The sequence below is a fragment of the Littorina saxatilis genome, linkage group LG5 (assembly GCF_037325665.1).
Source record: "Littorina saxatilis isolate snail1 linkage group LG5, US_GU_Lsax_2.0, whole genome shotgun sequence".
In the NCBI taxonomy this organism is placed as follows: Eukaryota; Metazoa; Mollusca; class Gastropoda; order Littorinimorpha; family Littorinidae; genus Littorina; species Littorina saxatilis.
This window is the reverse complement of record NC_090249.1, coordinates 25,961,238-25,985,689: the sequence shown is the minus strand read 5'-3', so window position 1 is coordinate 25,985,689 and position 24,452 is coordinate 25,961,238. Positions and strand designations below refer to the sequence as shown.

General features: G+C 41.5%; 1 protein-coding gene across 3 annotated transcripts in view; it reads left to right on the top strand.

Annotated features, from left to right (window-relative positions):
- Positions 1-24,032, top strand: part of LOC138966695 (uncharacterized) — a 67,692-nt gene extending 43,660 nt beyond the window's left edge. For 2 of the 3 annotated variants that reach the window (XM_070338998.1, XM_070338997.1), the window contains exons 7-15: positions 2,472-2,689; positions 3,063-3,318; positions 3,880-4,169; positions 5,664-5,787; positions 8,229-8,567; positions 11,952-12,119; positions 15,170-15,450; positions 15,877-16,062; positions 17,335-24,032. In XM_070338998.1, coding sequence (XP_070195099.1) covers positions 2,472-2,689; positions 3,063-3,318; positions 3,880-4,169; positions 5,664-5,787; positions 8,229-8,567; positions 11,952-12,119; positions 15,170-15,450; positions 15,877-16,062; positions 17,335-17,409 — 1,937 coding nt within the window. In that variant the 3' untranslated portion in view covers positions 17,410-24,032. The remainder of the gene's footprint in view (positions 1-2,471; positions 2,690-3,062; positions 3,319-3,879; positions 4,170-5,663; positions 5,788-8,228; positions 8,568-11,951; positions 12,120-15,169; positions 15,451-15,876; positions 16,063-17,334) is intronic. The other variant, XM_070338999.1, reaches the window with a different exon arrangement.
- The last annotated feature ends 420 nt before the right edge of the window (positions 24,033-24,452 follow it).

The window sequence follows — 24,452 nt, the reverse complement described above, 5'->3', positions numbered from 1 at the left end:
TGTAGAGATGGTTAGAATGTGGATGTGCATGTATGTGTGAGTTAGTGTGAATGTGCGGGCATGTAAGATTTGTTGGTTTGTTTGCTTGTTGTTCAAAAACATATATAGTCCAGTTTCTTGTAATCTTCTTTGTGAACTGTCATGTGGCTGTCGTGATGACCCGAAAGTACCAAGATGGCCTCGGCACTAAGTAGAGATTTACAGCAAAATACCTGAATGATATCTTCGGGGAATTACATTGACAATAATCACCGTTGCCAGGGCGACGGTATTATGTTAGCGTTTGTGCCACATCCTGGGATCTCCCTGTCAAAGGAGTTGATTAGGCAATGGTATCAGCCGTTGCTGTGGTAACGGTTACAGTCATATGTTTGGGGATGGTTAGCTAGCTAGATATGTCTGTGTGGCTGTGACTCATAAGAGTGAAACTTCACTGATATTGCCTTTTTCTTTTGCGCATAATTTATAATAAAAACAAATTAAGGAGATGTTTTTTTTACTGGAACGTTTAATCATGTACGAAACGAAGCATGATTTATGACCTGGTTGTCTTTAGCAGACATAATAAGGAAACAGTCAACAGTTCTCTTCGATCTGGAGATTGAAATGAAAAGAAAGGAATGAAGCACAACATAGAGGATTGCAGGTGGAGGGAACGTTAAGCTTGAAAAGATATGTAAAGATTTGCACGAGGAAGAGGGCTTCATTGATGTGGGTTTTTTTCAATCTCACAGCAAAGAACAATATTAAATCTTAAAACAAAAGAGGTCAGTTTATGGAACGTTAAATCATAGAGAAAGCGAAAGATTCACACTCACAAAATATTTTTAAAATGTAAGAACTGCACAGACAGCTTCTCTCATGATGAACCAAATGCCTGTGTTGGTGCAGTTCATCTCCAAAGACGACCTTATTTTCTATTCAGCTTTCCTGATCTTTTTCTACTGCTGTACTCAACAAAAAACATTGACATTGTTTGTTTTACCTCCACTGTACATATGTAAATAATAAAAATGATAGGTATATCTATCTATACATATAATAAAAGAGAGTGTCTGTCTGTCTGTCTGTCTGTCTGTCTGTCTGTCTGTCTGTGGTCGCCATACCTCTGAGATGGCAAGAGGCAGGAACAAGATAGTGTGCACGTACACTCCCTAGGTGCCGCAGATGTGCACCTGGGTTTTAGTTTCTTGATTCACTGTTTCCTTTCTCAGATTATGGACCTCCCATTTATTGAATACAGCCTATATGGTGCAAGACCAGTTCAGTGCCTACTGTTCACCTGTAGCAAGCACATCATGCCAGTGATATTAGAGACTCGCTGTTGCTCCTATGAGGGGAAGAAATGAAGAATGAAAAATTAACTGGACAGTTCCGGAAATTTCTAGAAGGTAAGGGAGATAACTGTTCACCTGTAGCAAGCACATCATGCCAGTGATATTAGAGACTTGCTATTGCTCCTATGAGGGGAAGAAATGAAGAATGAAAAATTAACTGGACAGTTCCGGAAATTTCTAGAAGGTAAGGGAGATAACTCTTTTTTGTCTGTGGTCGCCATACCTCTGAGATGGCAAGAGGCAGGAACAAGATAGTGTGCACGTACACTCCCTAGGTGCCGCAGATGTGCACCTGGGTTTTAGTTTCTTGATTCATTGTTTCCTTTCTCAGATTATGGACCTCCCATTTATTGAATACAGCCTATATGGTGCAAGACCAGTTCAGTGCCTACTGTTCACCTGTAGCAAGCACATCATGCCAGTGATATTAGAGACTCGCTGTTGCTCCTATGAGGGGAAGAAATGAAGAATGAAAAATTAACTGGACAGTTCCGGAAATTTCTAGAAGGTAAGGGAGATAACTCTTTTTTGTCTGTGGTCGCCATACCTCTGAGATGGCAAGAGGCAGGAACAAGATAGTGTGCACGTACTCTCCCTAGGTGCCGCAGATGTGCACCTGGGTTTTAGTTTCTTGATTCATTGTTTCCTTTCTCAGATTATGGACCTCCCATTTATTGAATACAGCCTATATGATGCAAGACCAGTTCAGTGCCTACTGTTCACCTGTAGCAAGCACATCATGCCAGTGATATTAGAGACTCGCTATTGCTCCTATGAGGGGAAGAAATGAAGAAAGAAAAATTAACTGGACAGTTCCGGAAATTTCTAGAAGGTAAGGGAGATAACTCTTTTTTTGTATCCAAACAAAGGAGGTAAGGCTAATGATAATGGGATAGCGAGCGTCTTAAATTGCTACAGGACTCCGCTTACTCCCGGGCGAAGCCGGGCTTAACTGCTAGCACCCGGCCGAAGCCGGGTTTGACTGCTAGTGAATAGAATAAATGTCACCTAAGAGGCAAAGAGAAGCAACCTTAATTCACTCGGGATTTGCTTTTCATTTGCTAATTTGTGTTCATTTACTTATGTGATTTCTGTCTCATCGTGAATAAAGCATCGAATCTCCCTCTGATATAGGTGAATATGCCCTCAAGCTCTTCGCGCAGGAACCTAACGCCGAGGGCGACGCGGAGAACGTGCTCAACTACCTGGTGGAATGTAAAGGTCAGACAGACCAGAGCAAACCCTTCCCCAACACCTCGCACGGCATGCTGGGTAAAGGCCCGGATGCTGACCGGTTCGGGGTCAAACCCCTCTCCCACCCTGGCGGCACTATTGATACAAAGGATGGAAAGGTACGTAACCATGCACAGCGCCTTTGGTTTTCTTCTATCTCGAGTTCTGAGTTCTCGCTGTCTGTCTGTCTGTCTGTCTGTCTGTCTCTGTCTCTGTCTCTCTGTCTCTGTCTCTCTCTCTCTCTCTCTGTCTCTGTCTCTGTCTCTCTCTCTCTCTCACTCACACACACACACACACACACACACACACACACACACACACACACACACACACACACACACACATACACACTCAACCTCTTTTTTTTCTCGCTTGCTCTCTGTATTACGTGATGGCGATGTGTAATTTCAGTGAACGATGACCCGCTCAACCTGTTTCTGACCTTATCGAACAGGCAAAGCTGATTTGTTAACAAAAACACTGTCTCTACAGGTGTCAGTGAAGTTCGCAGCCAAGAACAACGCAGAACTCGTGTGCGAGGTTCACACGGTGGACGGCAAGGCCGCTCGTCACGTGACCGCCACGCGGCGCAACGAGCAAGGAGAGTGGATCTTTGACCTTGACCTTCCGGACAAAGGCGAGTACTCGCTGAACGTCTTCGCCAAGGAGAAGGGCAACGACACGGAGATCTTCAACGTACACACCTACCTCATGCAGGCCGACGGACACGAACAAAGCGGGGACAGCAGTAAGTGAACATTCACAGGCGTTCTCGTGAAAGCTCCAAAACACATATTTGATCTGCGAAAACTCCTCTGTATTTCGAATGCAGACTATTTGATGGAGATTTCGCTAAATATATGTTTGGGAGCTTTCACAAGAACGCCCTACACGTTTTACATGAATACGACTTGCTTGCATGATAAAAGGAAACAAAACTCGAAGACACTGTTTTGAGTCAAACGTCTCACTAACTGAGACCCTCTAGTCTTTGTGCTATGAGCTGCTGGGAGACTTGTTCCGCACAATTCTCGCTCACACCTGTCATGTCTTCAGAGCTCTTCTATCTCCTTATCGCTTATGAACTCGCCATTTCCCTCTATGCAGTGCATTTGTGTAGATATATGTATAATGTGTTCCCAGTTCTGTTACCTGTTAAAATGTAGAACTGGATTTTTTTATTTTTAGTTAGTTCCTCTTTAGGGCGAGGGTTAGATGTAAAAAAGCAGATCACTGCTTAATCTATTACCCTCGTTCAATAAAGAATTGTTCATACATCACACCCAACCACTCTTCTCTCCCCTCACAGAAGACGACGAAGAAGACAGCGAGGACAACGTCATCCGCAACGAGACGGTGGAGACAAGCGACAAGGAGGTGTTTATCCCAGTGCCCCATGGCTGTGAGAACGCAGTGGTGGAGTTCCACAGGAGGAACGGCCAGAAGGCCGGGGACATGGAACCGGTGGAGGTCATCAAGACGGACGACATGAACATGTTCAGGCTGTCGCTGGACGACTACGGCGAGTACGTGCTCAACGTCTACAGTGACATCGGTGACGCCAGCAGCGGCCGAGTCCGTAATGTAGCCAAGTATCAGGTGAGTGGAGTAACTGTTTAGCTTGTAGAGGGGCTTCATTCTAAGGATGGCATCATAGTAAAATGGTCTGGATACGGCGAGTACGTGCTCGACGTCTACAGTGACGTCGGTGACGCCAGCAGCGGCCGAGTCCGTAATGTGGCCAAGTATCAGGTGAGTGGAGTAAGGATATCATCATAGTTAGATGGTCAGGATACTGTTTAGCTTGTAGAGGGGCTTCATTCTAAGGATGGCATCATAGTAAGATGGTCTGAATACGGCGAGTACATGCTCAACGTCTACAGTGACGTCGGTGACGCCGGCAGCGGCCGAGCCCGTAATGTGGCCAAGTATCAGGTGAGTGGAGTAAGGATATCATCATAGTTAGATGGTCTGCCGGATACGGCGAGTACGTGCTCAACGTCTACAGTGACCGTGCGTCGGTGACGCCAGCAGTGGCCGAGTCCGTAACGTGGCCAAGTATCAGGCATGTTACAGAGCAGTATTCATAGGGTGTAATTATAAACTGGGCAAAACCAATTGCAACACTTTTCGTAATAAAAAAAAAGAAAAGTCACACCCGTGTCGTTTCATTCAAACTTCGTATGCCCACATATATGTGATGGGGTGAAGTAGTGGTGCTAAGGCAGGAAGCATTCACATAGAGACGCCAAGTCAGGGGTTGTAGTAACGTGACTTTATTTCAACGATACCAGAAGTCAGTTAGTGGAGCACACAACAAAATACGTCCACTCTCTCTCGCGTCTTTCAGAGTTCTCTCAGTTCTCTCTCACACCCTAGCATGTACATACATAATCAAACTTTAGCTAGAGTCACAAACATCCAATCAAAATCCTAGTAACTATTAGCAACACAACATGCTAAGATAATAAACCATTCCATTGGTTCCATTACAAGAAGAAGGAGGGGGGTAAGGGATTAAGACCTTCCAACCGCAGCTGACACGCTTCTCCGTATCAAATTCAAAGGAATTCACACCTACTTGAAAACTACTGCTACATGTCGCTAGCCGAGGAATACAGTGACATAACAACACCTGCAGGCTCCCCGTCTCTTTCTAGGAGAGTGGCTTAAGTTCAAAGGATCAAAGACTAGTCAGAACATGGATACAGACGGCTAAGCGTGCTTAGGATCTGCCGGTGACATTTGACTTAAAACAGATAATGGCATTACACAAAACATCGTAAAGCGATCGGCAACATGAACTACAAACACTAGACTGAACAATGACAAAACCTTACTCTATAATTGGTGACTGGTCACCTTGTCACATATACAAAAGGCACTTCAAGAAACAATTCCCTACCAAGTGTTCAAGACTTTAGCATGTGTGCCCTTGCACTCCCCGGGAGTCCCAACGTCATATAAAGAAGCTTTTCAATTGATCACACTTTGAGTTTGTGTTTGGAAATCAAAATCACTTCCAGATTTGCCGGCCATTTTACAAAACTTGACCTTTTTGTCTTGTTCTAACATATATTTAATGATGTGCAGGTCAACCGCCGTCGTCCAGGGGAGCTGTACAGTGGAAACATTAACGCCATCATGGACACTATCCAGGACGAACAACCCAAACCCAAGACCCCTGCCGATTCTGCGCCTCCTGCCGGAAGTGACGGTAGGTGTCTCGTGATAATGACGTGTGCTGTTTCTCGTTTAAAATGGACTCCTCAAAAAGTTGTCATACTAGCCATTGCGTCTCGAGCCGATAATCTTTTTATCCGGTTCCTAATTTGTTTACAAGTGATTTTTCTGTTTGGGATTCTCCTTATTTAATGTGTTTTTTTAAGCATTGACTTGCTAGATTTGAATGTTTTGTAATAATTATGAATCTTTCTTCAATGGTAGAATATATAGGTATGTTACAAAATGCGTGCGCAGCTCAATTTTTGACGTCATTGAAAATGGCCCCCCCATTTTCTGATCACTCACACTGTCTCAGTTTTGGGGTCCTCTTTTCTATTCTTGTCCAAATTTACATCACATAGGCACCCTGTCGAAGACGTAGAGCACATTCTTGACTTTAAGATTGAGAAAGATGGCGAGTCCAACACTGTCGAGCTCGCCGGCCAGAATATCGGGCGAAGAAGACACACAAGAGGTACTTTTATAAACCAATTTATAGCCTTTGAACTCTTATGAGACCCCTCTGAACAGTTAGTTTGACCATTTTCCTGCTGTTTCCCAAAGTTTCAAGTCGATAAAGCGATGCGAAGTACCTTTTAACGGATGCGCCGCTTTGCGCCCGGATTGTCACCCATGTTGTATTCACATCCAACATGGCGGTCGGAAGTTCGTCTGCTCTCAGTTTCATACTAACTTACTAAAAAAAATAAAAAAAAATTTTTTTTTTCATCATAGTTGTTTAGATAGAGCTCTGAACCTTTCTTTTGATACCAAATTGAACAATATTGATAAACAAATGTGTGAGTTACAGTTAATTTTAGCTGAAAAATGTCAAAAATGGTTTCAATTTATCCTCTTTGCCTCTATTACGAATTTTATTACTTTAAAAATTCATAACTCGGGTTACACTTATCCAATCTCAAAGTTATATATACCATTGGATTGCTGATTTTCTGCTCTTTCAAGTGATATAGATCAAAATGTTAAATGAAAATTTTGAATTTTTTTGTAACATACCTAGAATCAGAGACATAGATAGAAGAGATGCGAAGCGCTGTCTTCCCGCTTGCGTTATCCTCGCCTACGGCAGGGGCAAGTAATCCTCCCACTAGCGCCAAGCTGGCAATTGTTCGCGTACTCTTCGCCTACGACAGGGGCAAGTAATCCTCCCATGACTGGCGCCAAGCTGGCAATTGTTGTGTTTTTAAAGAGTTATAACTGTTTCATAGAAAATCATAGATAATAAACCATGCAAAATGTTGATTATTTGCACTGAAGAGAAACAGAAAGTCACAAGAAGAAGACTATTGCATTATTTGGTGATTAGAAGATGAATCCTAAAGTAAGCAATTTCGCTCATTTCTCCTTAAAAACTTTTTATCCACACGCCAGTGTATGTGTGAGAACCACTTGAGTGTGACTTATAAGCATCAAATTTAATTACAGCGCGTCAAAAATTATACAAACAGATTAATGTATACACCAGTAATGCATTTGCCAGTCAAGGGAAAGCAAAGTTTCGCACAAAAGAAAATATTAGCTCCCAAACATTGCCTCCACGCACAATGGACTTAGAAACAATGGCCGCAAGAACCGAAGGAACCGTTTTTGACTCACTTCGAGAAGCCAATCCTCTCAAATGCATTCGTGTGCACACTATTGAAGCTACAGCATATGAATCAAGTTTACCGTACACTGATATCTCTCGTCTGAAGCTGGATATATCCAAAGAAATATGACAGAAAAGCACTTCAAATCGGTGTCAGAGAGCAAGCGAACAACAACTTAGTACGGGATGGCGCGAGGTCACGCTGACCGAGCGCGGCCCGCGTAGCCTAAGAGTTCACGCGAGCGGCCCTCGCTTCGCATCTCTGTATGTATGTCTCTGATAGAATATATCAAAAGGTTATACGCTGGGTTTTGTTGTGGTTTCCACCTTGTTGTTTGAATGCTTTTGATCAAACTCAAGTGAGGTGAGTACAAAGGCATATTAACTGTCACCTATGATAGAGGTGAAAAGGTTAAGGCAAAAGAATTAAATGTAAGGTTGGTTTTTTTTTGTTTTTGTTTTTTTCTTTCAACCCGTTATTTAGGCTGTTGATTTAAAAATGTAAGAATTTGATTGAAGAAAGAAAAAAAACGAAAAAAAAAACTGTCACCTATTTGGAACTCAAATTCATTGAACTAAGGATCGACCCCACACCCTACAAAAACGCGAGTATTTAGTGGACCCTGATTATTTGTTTGTTAGTTTCTTTCTTTATTTCCTTTTCTTTTGATCCTTCTTCATATTTTTAAGATCCCATTTTGTGTTACTATCAATTGCATATATCTTGCGTGGAGGAATATAGCCACAAGAGAAATCTTTTTTTCTGAACGAGTTGGGGAGTTGAATATTGACTTACAGATACTGTGTTGCTTTTAAATCATAAGATGAAGACAGCGATGATACAGAAAAAGGAGATGAAGAAGAACAACAGGATGCCGAAAATAATGCTGACGCAGAAGAAGAAGAGGACAACGAAAACGAAGAAAAGGGCGAGGAAGGGAAAGAAGAAGAAAAAGACGACGAGGAGGAAGAAGACGAAGAGGAGGAAACAGAGGAGGAGGAAGACAGGAAGGAGGAAGAACCCGAGTACGACTCGGAGCCAGAACCCCCGGACGACAGTGAATTGATTGAAGTGTCCTTCGCCACGACCAGTCCACCAGTCAGACCCAAGACCGGCAAGAGGAGAGCCCTGCCTCGCTTTGCCAACGGCAGGACGTACAAAGGTATCAGACAATATGCTGCTGAGATGCGGTGTAGCGTAGCACAGCATGATTTTACCGGGTGTTCAAGGATACACGGCGTATGGATGTCCTCTGTAGACTGCCGCAGTGAATGCTTCACCACTGCATGACTTGCCCAGATGTATACCGTAGCACAGCATGACTTGACCGGGTGTACAAGTATACACGGCGCATGGATGTCCTCTGTAGGCTGCCGCAGTGAATGCTTCACCACTGCATGACTTGCCCAGATGTATACCGTAGCACAGCATGACTTGACCAGGTGTACAAGGATGCACAGCGCATAGATGTCCTATGTTGACTGCCGCAGTGAATGCCTTAACACCGCATGACTGTTGTGGAACAGTACTAAGCATGATTGTATTTGATACACCACGTGCTAGTAAGACGACAAAGGCAGCTTATGTTATGCTGTTCTTCAAGCTGCCAAACTGTGTCGCACTGCATGACTATTTGTGGAGCAATATCCAACATGATCGTCGTTAAAACAGTAATCAACTAGCATGGTTGTCGTGATTGTGTGTGATGTACTGCAAGCTACAGGGCCGGACCCAGGGGGGGGGGGGGGGGGGGGGTTCCAGGGGTTCCGGAACCCCACCCCTGAAAAAAGCATGTACCTTGCTTTGAGTGGTTTTTTTTTACTAGTTTTAGCACCAAAACAATGCTGCTCTTAACCCTCAAAACAAGGCCCAGAATGCACCAGATTGCACAGATTTTAACCGTTTTTCAAAAATTTTCCGGGGGAGCATGCCCCCGGACCCCCTAGTACGCGCGCCTGCTTTGCAGGCGCGCGCTTGTGGCTTCGCCACTTCGCTGATTTTCCCCCCCAAAAAAGGAGGAACCCCACCCTTACAACTCATTTGGTCCGGCCCTGAGCTATACCGACCTTCAGTTCAGTATCGGTTGCATTTTTGTGGTTCTGTTTTCTAGCATGAGTAGAAAATGAGACTGAAAAGTTTGTGTATCACTGAATTAGTGAAAAGTTTAGTGTGGTATACAGCTTGCCTTGATGGCTTGATCACTTCATGAAGAGTCTATGAAGTTTACGATATCACTTAATAATTTGATGCAATAGCCCCGATGGTTCTTATACTCACTGCATGAGGAATGTGGGACGTCATGTGAACAGTCTGTGGTTAAGTTTTGTTACTGCATGTATAGATAACACACATTAGCCCGTGTGTTGTCTTCTTCGTCTCGGATACCCCTGTTATCCTTTGTGATCGTCACTGTGTGCATTGCGATTTCGTGTTTAGAGAATCATCGTTGTTTTTTGTAACTGATATAGCAAGTGTGTTGTCCCAACTTTTAAGTGTGAGTGAACATGTTATTGTAGCTCGTCAGTATACTGCATGGTGCTTTTACATAAAAACGTATACACTTGTTTGATTTGTATGGTTTTGTGTATGTTTTCAAAATAATGTTGCCTAATGTTTTCTGATGTACCATAAAATCAGTCTTTTGTCTCCTGCTCATGCTGCAAACTGTAACATGGTCAACCCGGCTTCAGCATTGTTATCGTTCTAGTTTTTAGAAATCCCTGATGTATTACTCGCCCTGCACCGAACCCAACTCATGACATCCTGTTCTCTAGACTGAACCAATCGGGATTAATCAAAAACCGCGTTCTGTGTGTGTAATGGCCTGTTGCCTGTCACTCTGTAATTGATTAACAGCGCAATGGCTTCCGGGGGTCCGACTCGGGTTATGTTGTTGTCGTGTTGCATTTATCATTCCCCCACTCAGTATACACAAAGAAAAAAGGGTATCGATCCAATCTTTACCTGTGAAAAAAATATTAGGAAAATCTGTATTTGTGTGTAAAGCATTACTCTTCCGGGCCTATGTGTGTTGGAGAGTTTGTGAATGTTAGTCGTAGCTAAGTACATATATATTATTATGGAGCAGCATGACAATTTGACAGACAAAACATACATAGTCGCATCGGGCCCTATCTCATTCCCGATCACAAAACACTGGACTTATTCCATATAAGCTAAAAAGCCTAACAAGACCTGAGATTATTATTGTTTGTGTTGATACATGTGGGTGTGTAAGGGTCTAGATTTTAGTTTTACGGAATCAGTTAGAACATTACAAAAACGAACCAAAAAAATTAAAAAAAGAATCGGATGTGCACTAATGCTTTGAGAATAAAACAATCTTTCAAACTATAGAGAATGGCGAAACCCCAGAGGAAGTCGCTGCTTTTTGGTTGAGTAAGTTTCTGATGGACGACCACAAGAGAGAAAATATTGTTTTTGCACGACTTTTGATTGTTTTTCAAGTGTGCCAAAATAGACGGAGGGTGGAGGGCTAGGGGTGTAGCAATGCGGTGGTATGCCGCAAGACGTACCCTGTCAAGAACGGTTCAGGGTTTGGAATAGGGAGTGTCATGAAATGCACAGTTATTGATTTTGCTTCTGGGTGCCATGATTTTAGATGCTTTAGTTGACATTCGTATCCTGCATGGTGACGAAGATTTGTTGTTGCTTCTTTTTATTTTTGCATCTTTTTCCTCTGCGTTTTTTTTTTTTTTTTTTGTGGTTTTTTTGCCATAAGGTGAAAATGGGCTTTATAACATGCTGAACAAACCTTACATCCAAACAAATCCACAATAATTACTTTTGTAGGAAAGATTTTGCTATTTTGAGATTGCAAATATATTTGGAGATTTTGCTATTCTGTTGAATATTTGCTCACAGTTACACTACTAATTCTGGCTGAAGATCACTAATGAGACAAAGTTATGGGTATCACCACGCGTGGGAAATAGGAGAAAAAAGTCTTTGTCACTAAAAACATTTGTATGAGAGTACAATGATGCGTTCTTGACAATGTCCACCCCGCACAACTTTATATTATACTGCTGAATGGTGCTGAGCTTCATTTTTACCAGTAATCGTGGCCAGTTTGTTTTCATCATTATTGCTGCCAATGCTGCTCATATCTATTTTGTAAAATGCATTGTATATCCATCTATTCGCTGAAGCCTGTATGACCAACAGAAGAACCAGTATTATTGAATTTTGTTTCTATGTGAAAGAGGGAATCGCCCATAATTATTACTATTGCTTTTTGTTGGTGCTGAGGTTTATATTTTCACTGGTGGTACTTCGTACTTATTAATGATGTTGCTGAGTACTTACTATCCTTCTCTCTCCCTATTTCTCTCTTTCTCTCTCCCTATTTCTCTCTTTCTCTCTCCCTATTTCTCTCTCTCTCTCTCTCTCCCTCCCTCCCTCCCTCCCGCGCTCTCTCTCCCCCCTCTCCCCCCTCTCTCCCCCCACCCCCTGTTTACCATCATCATCGTTGCTGTGTCTTGACATGTCCCATATATTGACTGACGCCTGTGTGTGCACACAGAGGAGCGACGCCTGTTGGCGCGCAAGGGAGTGCAGCAGGCCATGGAGCTGAAAGACCAGAAGCAGCTGGAGGCCGCCATCGCCCGCTACAAGGACACGGGTGTCGCTGAGGACGACCAGACCCTCGTCAGAGCTCAGAAGCTTCTCACGGCACTGCAGGCCAAGGCTGGTGGGTATCAAGGAGGATAGGCTGGGGGAAATCTGAAGAATCGCTGGTCTTAAGGCTGACCGCTACAAGACAGAAGCGGAATTAAACACTGTATAGTTGTTCCGGCTTTTCTCGGTAGTTTACAGACTCCTCGCTGGCAGAGATAATTAGGCCTATTCCAAATGTCAGAGTTCCCCAACAGTTTCAGAACACTGTAAAGTCGTTCCCACTTTTCTTGAGAATTAACTCCTCACTGGCAGAGAGATAATTATCCCAAATCTTACGGACCTATGTCAGAGTCCCCTTGCAGCAGTTTCAGTCAAAATTATTATACTGGGGGTTTCAAGAAAACATTGAAAGTTATGTCACAACCGCGTATCAGTGCATTCTACCAAGCTTATCAGAATGTATTACTAGTACATTATAGAGGGCCCCAAAGGGTTTAAAATCGTGATCGTGATTGGCGTTTTTTGACCTTTCTGTGACCGTGATTGCCGAAATTTCCATTTCTGTGATCGTGATGGGACTTTGCCCGTGATCCGTGATGACAAAAAAATCAAGTCTCGTGATCGTGATCGTCATTTGTTTTCGTGATCGTGATGGGCATTATTGCAAAGCATTTTATTTTCAACGTACATTTTTCACAGCAGTATCACTCTATGATCCTCTATTCGTCAAGGAGCCAATCCCGATTGAAGGGAAGCAACAACACATTCAGAAATATGATTTTGACAGCGATTGCTTCCAAAGGGACCAATCACACAAAAAAAGAGATCCAATCAGAAGTCAAATTGCAAAAGTCTGCCAAATTTCATCCAATGGAAGGACTTCGTGCAAAAGTTTTGAGTGCATTCAGTCAAATTCGAATTCGAAGATCAAAAATGGCGTGCAGCGGTACTGTCATCGAACTTCTGTTATATTTTGTGGATTCAAGCCAGACCAAAGCAGGCGGCGAGAATGCCTTCCTTGGTGGAAAGGTCAGGCTACGGGTCGGTCTTTCCGAAGACGAAATATCAAGGTATGTTGATCTATGTTGCTCTATGACTGTTCTGAATGTAGGCAAAGATCTTGAAATTTGTTCAAGATCTTTGAGTTTGAGTGAGATCATTGACATTGTCGACATTGCCACGTCCTGCTGTCACTCGCTCAGTGTGACCTCGACTGGCTCGAGATCGAGTCTGCGTGTAGCCAAAACCGAAACTAGAAATGTGTTTTTCATCCCAGCAACGTGGAAACGCTTGGCATAGATTCTAATTGTCGCTTCTTTGCATTGATTAAGCTTGGATTTATTTTAGCGCCTTTAAACTTTAATATCAACAATGGGTTAAATTCAGAAACAATGGCGGGGAGACGTGCCAGTTTGGGTCACTTGATCCTCATGTCAAAGACGATCAAAGTCATGTTCGTTGCGGGGGATTTTGTCAGGCATGCTACTTTTCCGGTAATTGCCGGAAATCCGATTAAGCCGTTTTCGAAATCCGGTAAAGTCAAATTTATTCCGGTGAAGTTGAAAAATTTCCGCAAAAACGATCCGTGTGAATATCGCGCAACGCGACCGGTCTCAATGAAGCCAGCGCACAGTAGTGTTGTTTTCACTAGTTTGGAGGTGTGTTGAATGGTGGTGGGGGGAGGCTAAATGGGATTTTTAACAAGATCACAACACTATTACAGCCCTGAAAAATGATGCCCAGAATGCACCAGATTGCACAGATTTTAACCGTTTTTTGAAAAAAATTCCGGACCCCCCTAGTTGGATCGCCTGCTTCGCAGGCTCAGGCTTGTGGCTTTGCCAATGGCACTGCGCGCTTCTTTCAGGTAAAACCATTTTGGGCCTGTAGCATTCCTGTTTGTTTTTGAAGGCCATGAAACCAGGCGATGGTGTACCTCAAATTGTATGGCAAAGTTGAAAATAAAGAACCCATCACACATACATGTACTTTAATTTCAATCCACCCAATAGTTTTTGAGAAAATGGGTTTTACAAGATTTAGCTCTGGAAATTTGAAATTGTGCAAGTATATATTCATGTGGGTGAGTGAGGGTGTGGGAGTTGAATGTGTATGAGTGGAGAGAGAGAGAGAGAGAGAGAGAGAGAGAGAGAGAGAGAGAGAGAGAGAGAGAGAGAGAGAGAGAGAGAGAGAGAGAGAGAGAGAGAGAGAGAGAGAGAGAGAGAGAGAGAAAACAACATTCTTGTTACTGATTACAAATCATGATATGTATTTCTATGTGTGTATGAAAGAGAATTAAAAAAATGATAATAAAAAAGTGCAACAGTTCTCACTTTGTGTTTAATAAACAATAGATCCAGAGGAGCGAATTACTGTGTGGTTGTGTTTACTTTGACACGTGCTTTCTGTACATGCAACTTTTACCGTGACCGTGATTTGCCACTGGTGTTCGTGATCGTGAAAACAAAAATCAAGGTAACTGTGATCGTGAAAGCTATAATTTCCCTTCCCGTGATCGTGATGATACCCCCCCTTTGGGGCCCTCATTATAGTGGATATGTTGGGGCCAATCACCATGCAGTGCGGCATGCCTGCAATCACGACAGGCTACATTAGACTTCATAGCCAGCAAATCCCCAAAATGTCGTTATCCACGTTTACTAGAAAACCTAGAATCCTTTACGAAACAGATCATGGCATCCACACTTTTCACGAGCATCTAAGAAGATCTTGGCTGCTGAGGGAATAAGAGCACATACGAGTCCCTTGCCTACAGATGCATAACACGTCAAATCAACTACAGAAATCAACTGGCACCAAACTGTAAGCACATCCTACCTTCTGTTGAAACCATTACAGTGATAGACCTGATTGTAAGTAGTTTTAAGCATGGAGCTTTCCATGTGAACTGAAAAAGGAAACAAACTTGCATTGGTCTCGTATAGCATTAGCTGCTGAAGAGACGATAAACAAAAATAACCAACCAACCAACAAACCAACCTGTTGAAATTGGTTTTTCTATTCATAGTTAATTAATATGTAAAGCGCGGAGAGCATAGTTTACTGTGGTTCGCGCTATATAAGCTCTCAGTATTATTGTTATTATCATTATTAAACCCACAGATCTGATGGAGGCCTCCCAGAAGCGGGACCTGCCGGCCCTGGAGAAGGCCCTCAAGCGAGCCAAGGAGGTGAACTTCGAGCACCAGCTGGACCTTCAGATCGCCCTGGCCGCCCGCCTGAAAGAGCACCTGGCGAGGCTGGAGAAGCTGCGCCACGCCGTCCTCAACATGGACCAGAAGACCGTGGCGGAGCTGAAGAGCTACGGGAACCCGCCTGGGGGAGTTCACGAGTCCATGATGGCCACCTTCTTGCTGCTGGGGTCCACGCTGAAGGACGTCAAGGTGAGAGAGAGATAAGGGGTATAAAGTGAATGGAGACGGTGCTAGGTTTTCGGGGTTTGGGGGTGGTGGTGGGGGGGGAGGCGGTTGTTCAAGGAGGATGACTTCATCGATCTATCCCAGTGTGTTCGTGTGTGCGTGCGTGCGTGCGTGCGTGTGCATATGTGCGATTGCGTGTTTGCATATCTCTCTCTCTCTCTCTCTCTCTCTCTCTCTCTCTCTCTCTCTCTCTCTCTCTCTCTCTTTTCTCTCTCTCTCTCTCTCTCGCCACGTCTATACGTCTTTTTCTCTGTACGTTTCTTCTTGTCTCACTGTGCGTCTGCGTTGGTCGTCACAATGAATTCCCAAGTTCCTTCATACCAAAAAACAAAAACTGCTTCAACGTTCATAACTAGAAACCAACCAATAACTTTCTGCTCGTTCATTCAGCAATGGAGAACGTGCCAGACACTAATGTCCAAGACAGGCCGGGAGTCCATGATGAGGAAGATCTCACAGTTCGACCCTCGTGCCGTGCCCATGAAGTCTGCCGATATGGCGCGAAAGGTGTGCAAGTCCTTCACCACGGACCAGGTTCGAGATGCTAGCGCTGGGGCTGCCACCTTCTACATCTGGGTAAGTGACATTGGATTCGTTGATATAAGCTTTATGCTTGAGTTCGGATCCTCAATGTTAAATATTGTATATATGTCACGATACAAAAATTGAATAAAGTTTTGTTTAAACCAAGTGACATTGCTTGGCTGATCACTCCTCAAATTCAAAGGGCTGGGCTGTAAGTGGAGAAAACGGGGGGGGGGGTGGCACCCAAACAACAGAGAACAAACCGCGAGATCTGATTCGTCGAAATTTCAACAAATCTCAATTTCAAACAATCCAACACCACGGCTGGCTCCCCCCCGGTTTGTAACTTTTTCGTTCACTTCGGCCCAAAAGACCTTATAAGGGCGAATGTGCACGAGAAAGTTACCAACCAGGCAGGAGCTGGTGGCAAGGTCAGAATGGTTGAAAATGAAGTTTGTGATTTTAACCAATCCCAACCCGAAGCTGGCTCCCACCCGGCTGGTAACTTTCTCGTGTACAGCCAACAGGTTCAATTCAATCTGATCTGATCTCTTCAACCAGAAGCTGGCTCCCACCCGGCTGGTAACTTTCTCGTGTACAGCCAACAGGTTCAATTCAATCTGATCTGATCTCTTCAACCAGAAGCTGGCTCCCACCCGGCTGGTAACTTTCTCGTGTACAGCCAACAGGTTCAATTCAATCTGATCTGATCTCAACAAATACTTCACGCTTTCTTTGCCCAGATGTTTTTAACTGTTTCCTACTGCATACCCAGATCTGGCAATTCGTGTACAGTGGAACCCCTCCTTTAAGACCCTGTTTTCTTAGACTTTCGACTTTCTATTTCTTCTTCTGCGTTCGTGGGCTGAAACTCCCATGTACACTCGTGTTTTTTGCACGAGTGGAATTTTACGTGTATGACCGTTTTTTACCCCGCCATTTAGGCAGCCATACGCCGCTTTCGGAGGAAGCATGCTGGGTATTTTCGTGTTTCTATAACCCACCGAACTCTGACATGGATTACAGGATCTTTTTCGTGCGCACTTGGTCTTGTGCTTGCGTGTACACACGGGGGGTGTTCGGACACCGAGGAGAGTCTGCACACAAGGTTGACTCTCGAACTCGCGCTGACAGCGGCCAACTGGATACAAATCCAGCGCGCTACAGACTGAGCTACATCCCCGCCCGCTGACTTTCTATTCATAACCTTTGTACATTTACCCCCATTTTAAGACTCCCTCCTTTTTAAGACCTGATTTTTGGAGATCTTGAAATGGGGTTCTATTCTATTGTTACTAATACAAACGTTATTCTCCTCCACAGGCCCAGGGGATGATAGAGGAGGTGGAGAGCTATGGAGGTGCTGAGCAGGCTGACCAGTTGAGGCTGCAGAAGTGAACATCTCCGCAACATCTGACCCCTAAAGACTGAGTGATTTCACCCACACCTACCCAACAACACTGTTTTGTGAATGACTGAGTGAAACCAGCAGCTGGTTCGTGAAGACTGGGTGATGCACCTAGTCCAGATCTGGTCAACTCCCCAAAACATATGTGAATTAAGTCAGTGTCAATTCTGCAAGTCTGTCCCAATGAATATGTGATCGGATCAGTTTGGCAATTCTTTCCCAGTGTAGAGATTGGTTTTAACCCTTTCTTTGGGTATTTTTCAACGTCAAGTGATTTTCTTCTAGCCTGTTCAGCAGGTGTGTGTTTTTTCTCTTCTTTTTACTGGGTGAATTGAGCTAAACCTTCAAAACGTTGTCACCGATTCTTGGGTGAAACTACACCAAGATGTGCATCATGCCCATCCAAACAAACTCATCAACGTCGCGAACAATAACAGTTTCCCTGTCACTTCAGTCAGTTCAGTCAGACCCTATTCAACGGTTCTTTGGTGACCATGCAGTGACATCACCCATCTCTCATGGGCGATCCCTTTTGAATGTATATGTGAGTTCACCCAACCTGCGTTGCCCATCCTACCTCCAATGTTCTGATTCATTCCCAAACAAGCACACGTTGATCACCCCTGTTGCCTGCTTCATGATATCCCTTTACTGTCTATGACCTTCGCTGCTGAGGAGTATCATAGGAACGGGGTACTTGTTGTAGTGGGATTTTGTAATAACCTCAACCTGGCATGCCAACAGTGTTATCCGTTGGTTGGGTGCCATGGCTTCCTTCAAGGAAAGATGTCCTGTGTGTTTTTTCTGACCAAAGAAAAAGCGCAAGTCGGTCAAAACAAAACAAAAGACTTTTGGACTTTCTTGTTGGATCATACAACAGTCAGAAGCTAGGTTTACAGTGGAGGCCTTGATTTTTCAAGAAGTTGGACATCAAGTCTGAGTTTATGGATGGTCAGAATTCGCTGATATTCAAGCAAAGTTCTTGGAATTATGGCTTGTGCTTGAAGCTACGGAAAGCGAGCTGATCATGTTCCACTGTAACCCAAGCCACGTATATGAAAAGATCACGACCATATCATATACAAAAAGTGTCTTTTCCTGTATCAACAGTATGAAGAATACTGCAAGAAAGACGCTCTTCTTATCTTCAGTGTTTTCTTTTTATTGTGCGCTATAATCATGTTCGGGAGTAAAAAAACCAATTTCAACGTCATTGCTAGACGAGAAAAGCAAACTGTGACATTGAACGACAAGGAAAACTTGTACCAGATGGACCTGCGAAAAGATTTTGGCGCTTATGTATATGTTCTGTTGTTGTTAATTGTTATTGCAAAAAAATCAAAACGGCGGTTGCTTACTTTGTAAAAATAAAAGTCTGTAAATAGATCTGATCATGTGTTTTTGTTCTTCAATTGAAGAGTCTCTTTAAAAGCTGAACACAGTTTTGTACAAACTATTGTGTGTGTTGTTGTCTTCTTTGATCAAAACCAGGGACAAATTATAAGTTCATCTGAGAGTAACAAGAGAGTAAAAATGATGTAGGATTGAGTCTCATAATAATTTCTTGCCAATTTGCTGAACTAAAAAAAAAAAATTACACATTTGGAAAAAACAGCATTACAAAAGTGATTATTTAAAAGGACTAGATATTATCTGGTTTCAAATGCTATTATTTAATCACACATGTATTTTCAATTAACATTTTCCTGATCTGAATTCATGTTTTAGACATTCAATGCAGTGAAAGAGCAAAAGAAAACAAGCAAACATATTGAATACATTTTTATTGCATGCCGTCCTTCTCAAATACTAGTTTCTGTGTTTGTTTGTTTGTTTTTGTTGTTGGTTTTTTAAGGGGTGGGTGGGGGGGTACCCACGGCTGTATTTTGTTTTAGCATTGTACCAATTCTGTGATCTTATGTTATTTATTGTCTTGCCCATGTATTTTCCTTTCCAAAGAGAGAGGCCTACAAAGTCTAAAACTTGTAAAAGCTTGAGAACTTCATTTCAGTTAATTGCTTAAGGTGGTGTCACCAATCGCGTGTATACCCCATCCTTTTTTTAACTGCAATTTTTTTCGGCTTTGAGCCATTTGATTTAATGCAGTCATGTATTTGCAAATAAGACCGCACTTTTGGGCAACATTCATTAGTGCATGTCCTTTATTGCAAGTGTCCTTTCACGATACGATGGTGAATAGATGTAAAAAAAAAAAATAAAAATAAAAAAGGTGTCTTTTGCACACGTGTCCCCTCCTGTGTACTGTGCTGTATAGACCAACAGTAAAGAGGTGTCCTTTAAAGAAAGGTGTCCGCAGAAGCATTGTAGTTTACACACCAACAGAAAGCAGGTGTCTTTTGTGTAGAGGTGCCCCTTCCTCAGAAAAACTGGTTTATAGACAAACAGAAAGCAGGTGTCCTTTGCACAGATATGTCCTCTCCTCAAAGGCACTGTGGTTTATAGACAAACAGAAAACAGGTGTCCTGTCTAAAGAGTTGTCATCACTTCAGAGGTAGTGTGGTTTATAGACCGAGAGAAAACAGTGTCCCTTATACAGAGATATTTATCGATGAAAGACACAGCTGTAAGCTATCCCACATGAGGTGGGATGTGTTTTCTCCTTTTCCCGGAAGCCAGGTTTTGACTACAACATTCCGTCCATGTGTTATTGTTGATGTTGAATCTGAAGTACGGCCAATCAAAATTGAAATGCTATATATCTGTTCGTTTATCTGTTCAGGTAAAATAGCCCTAATTGGGCTGCTTTAGAGGTTTTTTTTCCCTGAGTTGTGCTTATGATTGTCTGAGCATGTGCTTGGTTAAGTTTCTATAATCATTTCCCATCTGACTTTCTTCGTTTAGGCTGTAGGGATCAGTTGCTAAGCTAGTCTCTCCCACAATATTACTTTCGAAAAGTTTGACTGTGTAAATGTGTATGATGTGCCCAGGTATTTAAATCTATCCATCTTTTACATTACTCATAACTCATAACTCATAACATTTTATTGATCCAACAAAGGAAATTAAATTGGTCATCAGCACATATAGGTCATTAATTAATAATTATAAAAGAATAAGAGAAGAAAATTCATAAAACCCATGATAACAAAAAAATATCTAAAGTAATATATGTACAACTACAATACCCTTTTTACTTGCACACATGACACACCAACACACCAACAAACATACATACATACATACTTACATACATACATACATACATACATACATGGGTGCGTCTCAGAATCTCGTCCTCTGTTTGTGACATTATCACCAAAAGTAAAATCTTCCCAGAAAACGTTGATAATACTATTTACACACTTCTCAGGGTGTACCTTTTCAGTTTAAACAAGAAAAAATATAACATTGCCTTTAGTTTGCCATATATTGAGCATTATTTGTACCATGTGTGCAAAATCACCCATGTAACATGGAAACAATAAAAGACAAAAAAACTGCATTTATAAGGCTGAAAACGACTTTTATTCAGTTATTATTGTTGAATCACAAGCCATTATAGAGTTCAATATGAAATGACTACATGCAAACAACAAAATAATGTTTTTTTCAAAGTTCCATGCATTCGTCAAAATTTCAATACAAAAATGAAAATTAATTAATGATATCCTGATCAGAACATGTTGATACATGGCATTCATTCAGTCTTATTGACATTTAACCTTCACAATAGCATATATACAAAGATTTGTTGCTCCAAGACAAAATGTTAGAAAGTTATCCCAAAAGAATGCAAAATGGTCACCGATGTAACATGGAAACATCACTTTTGTAACAAAGAAACAGCTATGCTTTTTCCCACAAACTTTACTAAATGAAGCTGATTTTGCAACCAGATTCTTCTTAGGTAAAATGCCAAACACTAAAACAGGAACAGAAAGAAAAAAAGCTGGACAAAATCAAGCAAACTTTGCCCCAAAAAAGAGAAACATTAATGAAAAGTTCATCACCGACGTAACTCGGAAACGAACAACCAGACATGTATTATAAGGTTTGACATGAAGAATGCAAATGTTTAAAAGTGGTTCATTCAATTGTTAAGACAATAAACCAAAGGCATTGGTTACATATAGAACAGTTGCCACTTGCAGTTAATTAATTTATTTTAAAAGAAATAATGCCCCCTGGCATTGAAGGTGGGATCACGAATCATGGTTGCATCAGATGTAGGGACTAAGGAAATATCATCGATCCCTGGAAAGCAATAGTAGTTCCCCTCCGGTTTCCTTCGAAGGAACGTTACCACCAGTTCATCAGGTCGAATCTCTTGCACCTGAAACATGCAAGTACCTGCGATTTCAACTAAAGATTGATGCAATATGTGTACTAGTTTCACTAACATGAATTTGTTTAATGTCTATCAAGATTTTGATGCATCCACATTCACTGGCTAAAAACAAAATAAAGTAATTATTTTGTTCAGACTTACCATTCCATTGAACATACAACTTTTACAATTAAAGAAAACATTGACACTTACCGTTCCTTTAAATGGATTTCGGAAATTTAATTTTGATCATAATTTTTTATATTTTTAATTTTCAGAGCTTGTTTTTAATCCAAATATAACATATTTATATGTTTTTGGAATCAGGAAATGATGTAAAATAAGATGAACGTAAATGTGGATCGTTTTATATAAAAAAAAAAAATTATTACAATTTTCAGATTTTTAATGGCCAAAGTCATTAATTAATTTTTAAGCCACCAAGCTGAAATGCAATACCGAAGTTCGGCCTTCGTCGAAGATTGCTTTACACAAATTTCAATCAATTTAATTGAAAAATGAGGGTGTGACAGTGCCGCCTCAACTTTTACAAAAAGCCGGATATGACGTCATCAAAAGTATTTGTCGAAAAAAAGAAAAAAACGTCCGGGGATATCATACCCAGGAACTCTCATGTCAAATTTCATAAAGATCGGTCAAGTAGTTTAGTCTGAATCGCTCTACACACACACACGCACAGACAAACAGACACATACACACACATACACCACGACCCTCGTTTCGATTCCCCCTCTATGTTAAAACATTTAGTCAAGTTTTGACTACGTGAAATCGAAAGAAAAACTATTATTAACAAATGTTTAGCCTAATTTTTCACTTCATAGAATATCATAGCAGCAAAAACTCACCTTTTCTTAAGAACCTTGGGTGTTGATCACTGTCGTAACAAAATCACAGACTTTGGAAACATTCTCGAAATCTTTCTTCGCTGCTGGAACCTGAACTATTTCTCTCTGTAACTGCGCATGCGTAGTCACCCGCACCTCTAAGTCACTACGCGCAAAATAGTTCTAATCTTTCTTCAAAACTCTGAACATTATTTGCAAAACCGTTCACCATCGTAACGGAATTTTGAAGAAGCATGTCATATTGCGCAACTTTCAACTTAGTTTGCAGATGCAATTTTGAGAAAATAATACTTAAATAACATTTAACTTAGCGAGTTTCTATGCCCTTTCATGTCAAGATCGTGTTGAAGATGAATATGCAAATTCTAAAGTTCAAATTTAGGACTTGTTGCTGTTGCACGCGTGTGGAAACCTATGTTACGACAGTGATGGCAAACTTTCAAGCGATTAATTTCGTTTAAAAAAACAATTCTGTGGACAAAATAACATTTCAACTGTCAAGTACACTTAAACCAAACACACATAACAAAAATAGCAGTCCTTGGACATTCTAAACGATTCTTGTAGTGAGGTACAAAACTAGTTGATGGTTCATGTCACAGATCAGACCTCCATTTTTCACGCATTTAATCATTTCTTTCGCAAAACAACCTTCATAATAATCATGCAAAATACTCAGTTTTGTTTGTACTATTTCTTTATTTATTTTACTTCTCAAAAATACCAATATCATGATTTAAAATTCAGTATGTTTCAATTGTGGGCTAATTTGATTATGGCACACACAAAAGGTCCAGTTTCTGAGACGCACCCACATACACATACATACATACATTCCATGTTAAAGTGTAGTTAAGAACTAGCTGGTATCCGTAAATTTTTTCTAAAGGTCACTGTCATTTGGTATTTTTTCTTCAAGTGTTGATTATTTGTTTTGTGTTTTGTTTGTTTGTTTGTTTTTTGGTGAGGGTTTTTTGTATGTTTTCTTATTTTGAGTGTTATATTCACGTTATCAACATTTGTTTTGATGGGTCTCTATTTTGATAAAACAAAATTAGCTCAAGAGATAATGCATTCATTTACATCGATAGACTTAATTCCTCTACTCATATTTTGCTTGGTCAGTCGATTTTCATTCATTTTTTTTGTTTTTCTGTTCATTCTCTAATTTTATCATGTTGCTTTTGCTATTGCTGCTGTTGTACAGTAAATTGTATTCTTTGTATAAAACAGTGCACCATTCGTCCTTTTTCCCAGAACAAAATCTTTGTACAAATGTTGTGCTTTGAATTTATTATTCACATCAATTAAGTTTTACTTCTTTTTTTACACCTTCAACAAAATACTTAACATTCTGCATATTCTGTTGAAATGTCATTAAAATATCAAAATTATGTCATTGTAAATTATGAAAATGTACAGGGACACAAAAAGAGATTATGAATGAATTACCAGAGTTTGTTGTGTGGGTTGTTTTATTTATAAAGCAGTAGAGTAAACAACAGACTGACAAACTCAATTTCATAAACACACAGAGAGATGGGGGGAGAGAGAGAGAGAGAGAGAGAGAGAGAGAGAGAGAGACAGAGAGAGAGACAGAGAGAGAGACACAGAGAGAGACACAGAGAGAGACACAGAGAGAGAGAGAGACACAGAGAGAGAGACAGAGAGAGAGAGAGAGACAGAGAGAGAGAGAGAGAGAGAGAACAGAAGTAGAAGGAAGAGCAAGAAACAAGTACAATGAAACCCAGTTGATCAAAATCTCTAAGATTTGGGACAATCATACCTCAAAAGGGATGGTATGGTGTACAGGCATTATTAACACAAAATCTGAAAACTAGGGTCTTAAAAGGGGGGGGGGGGAGGGGGGGTCTTA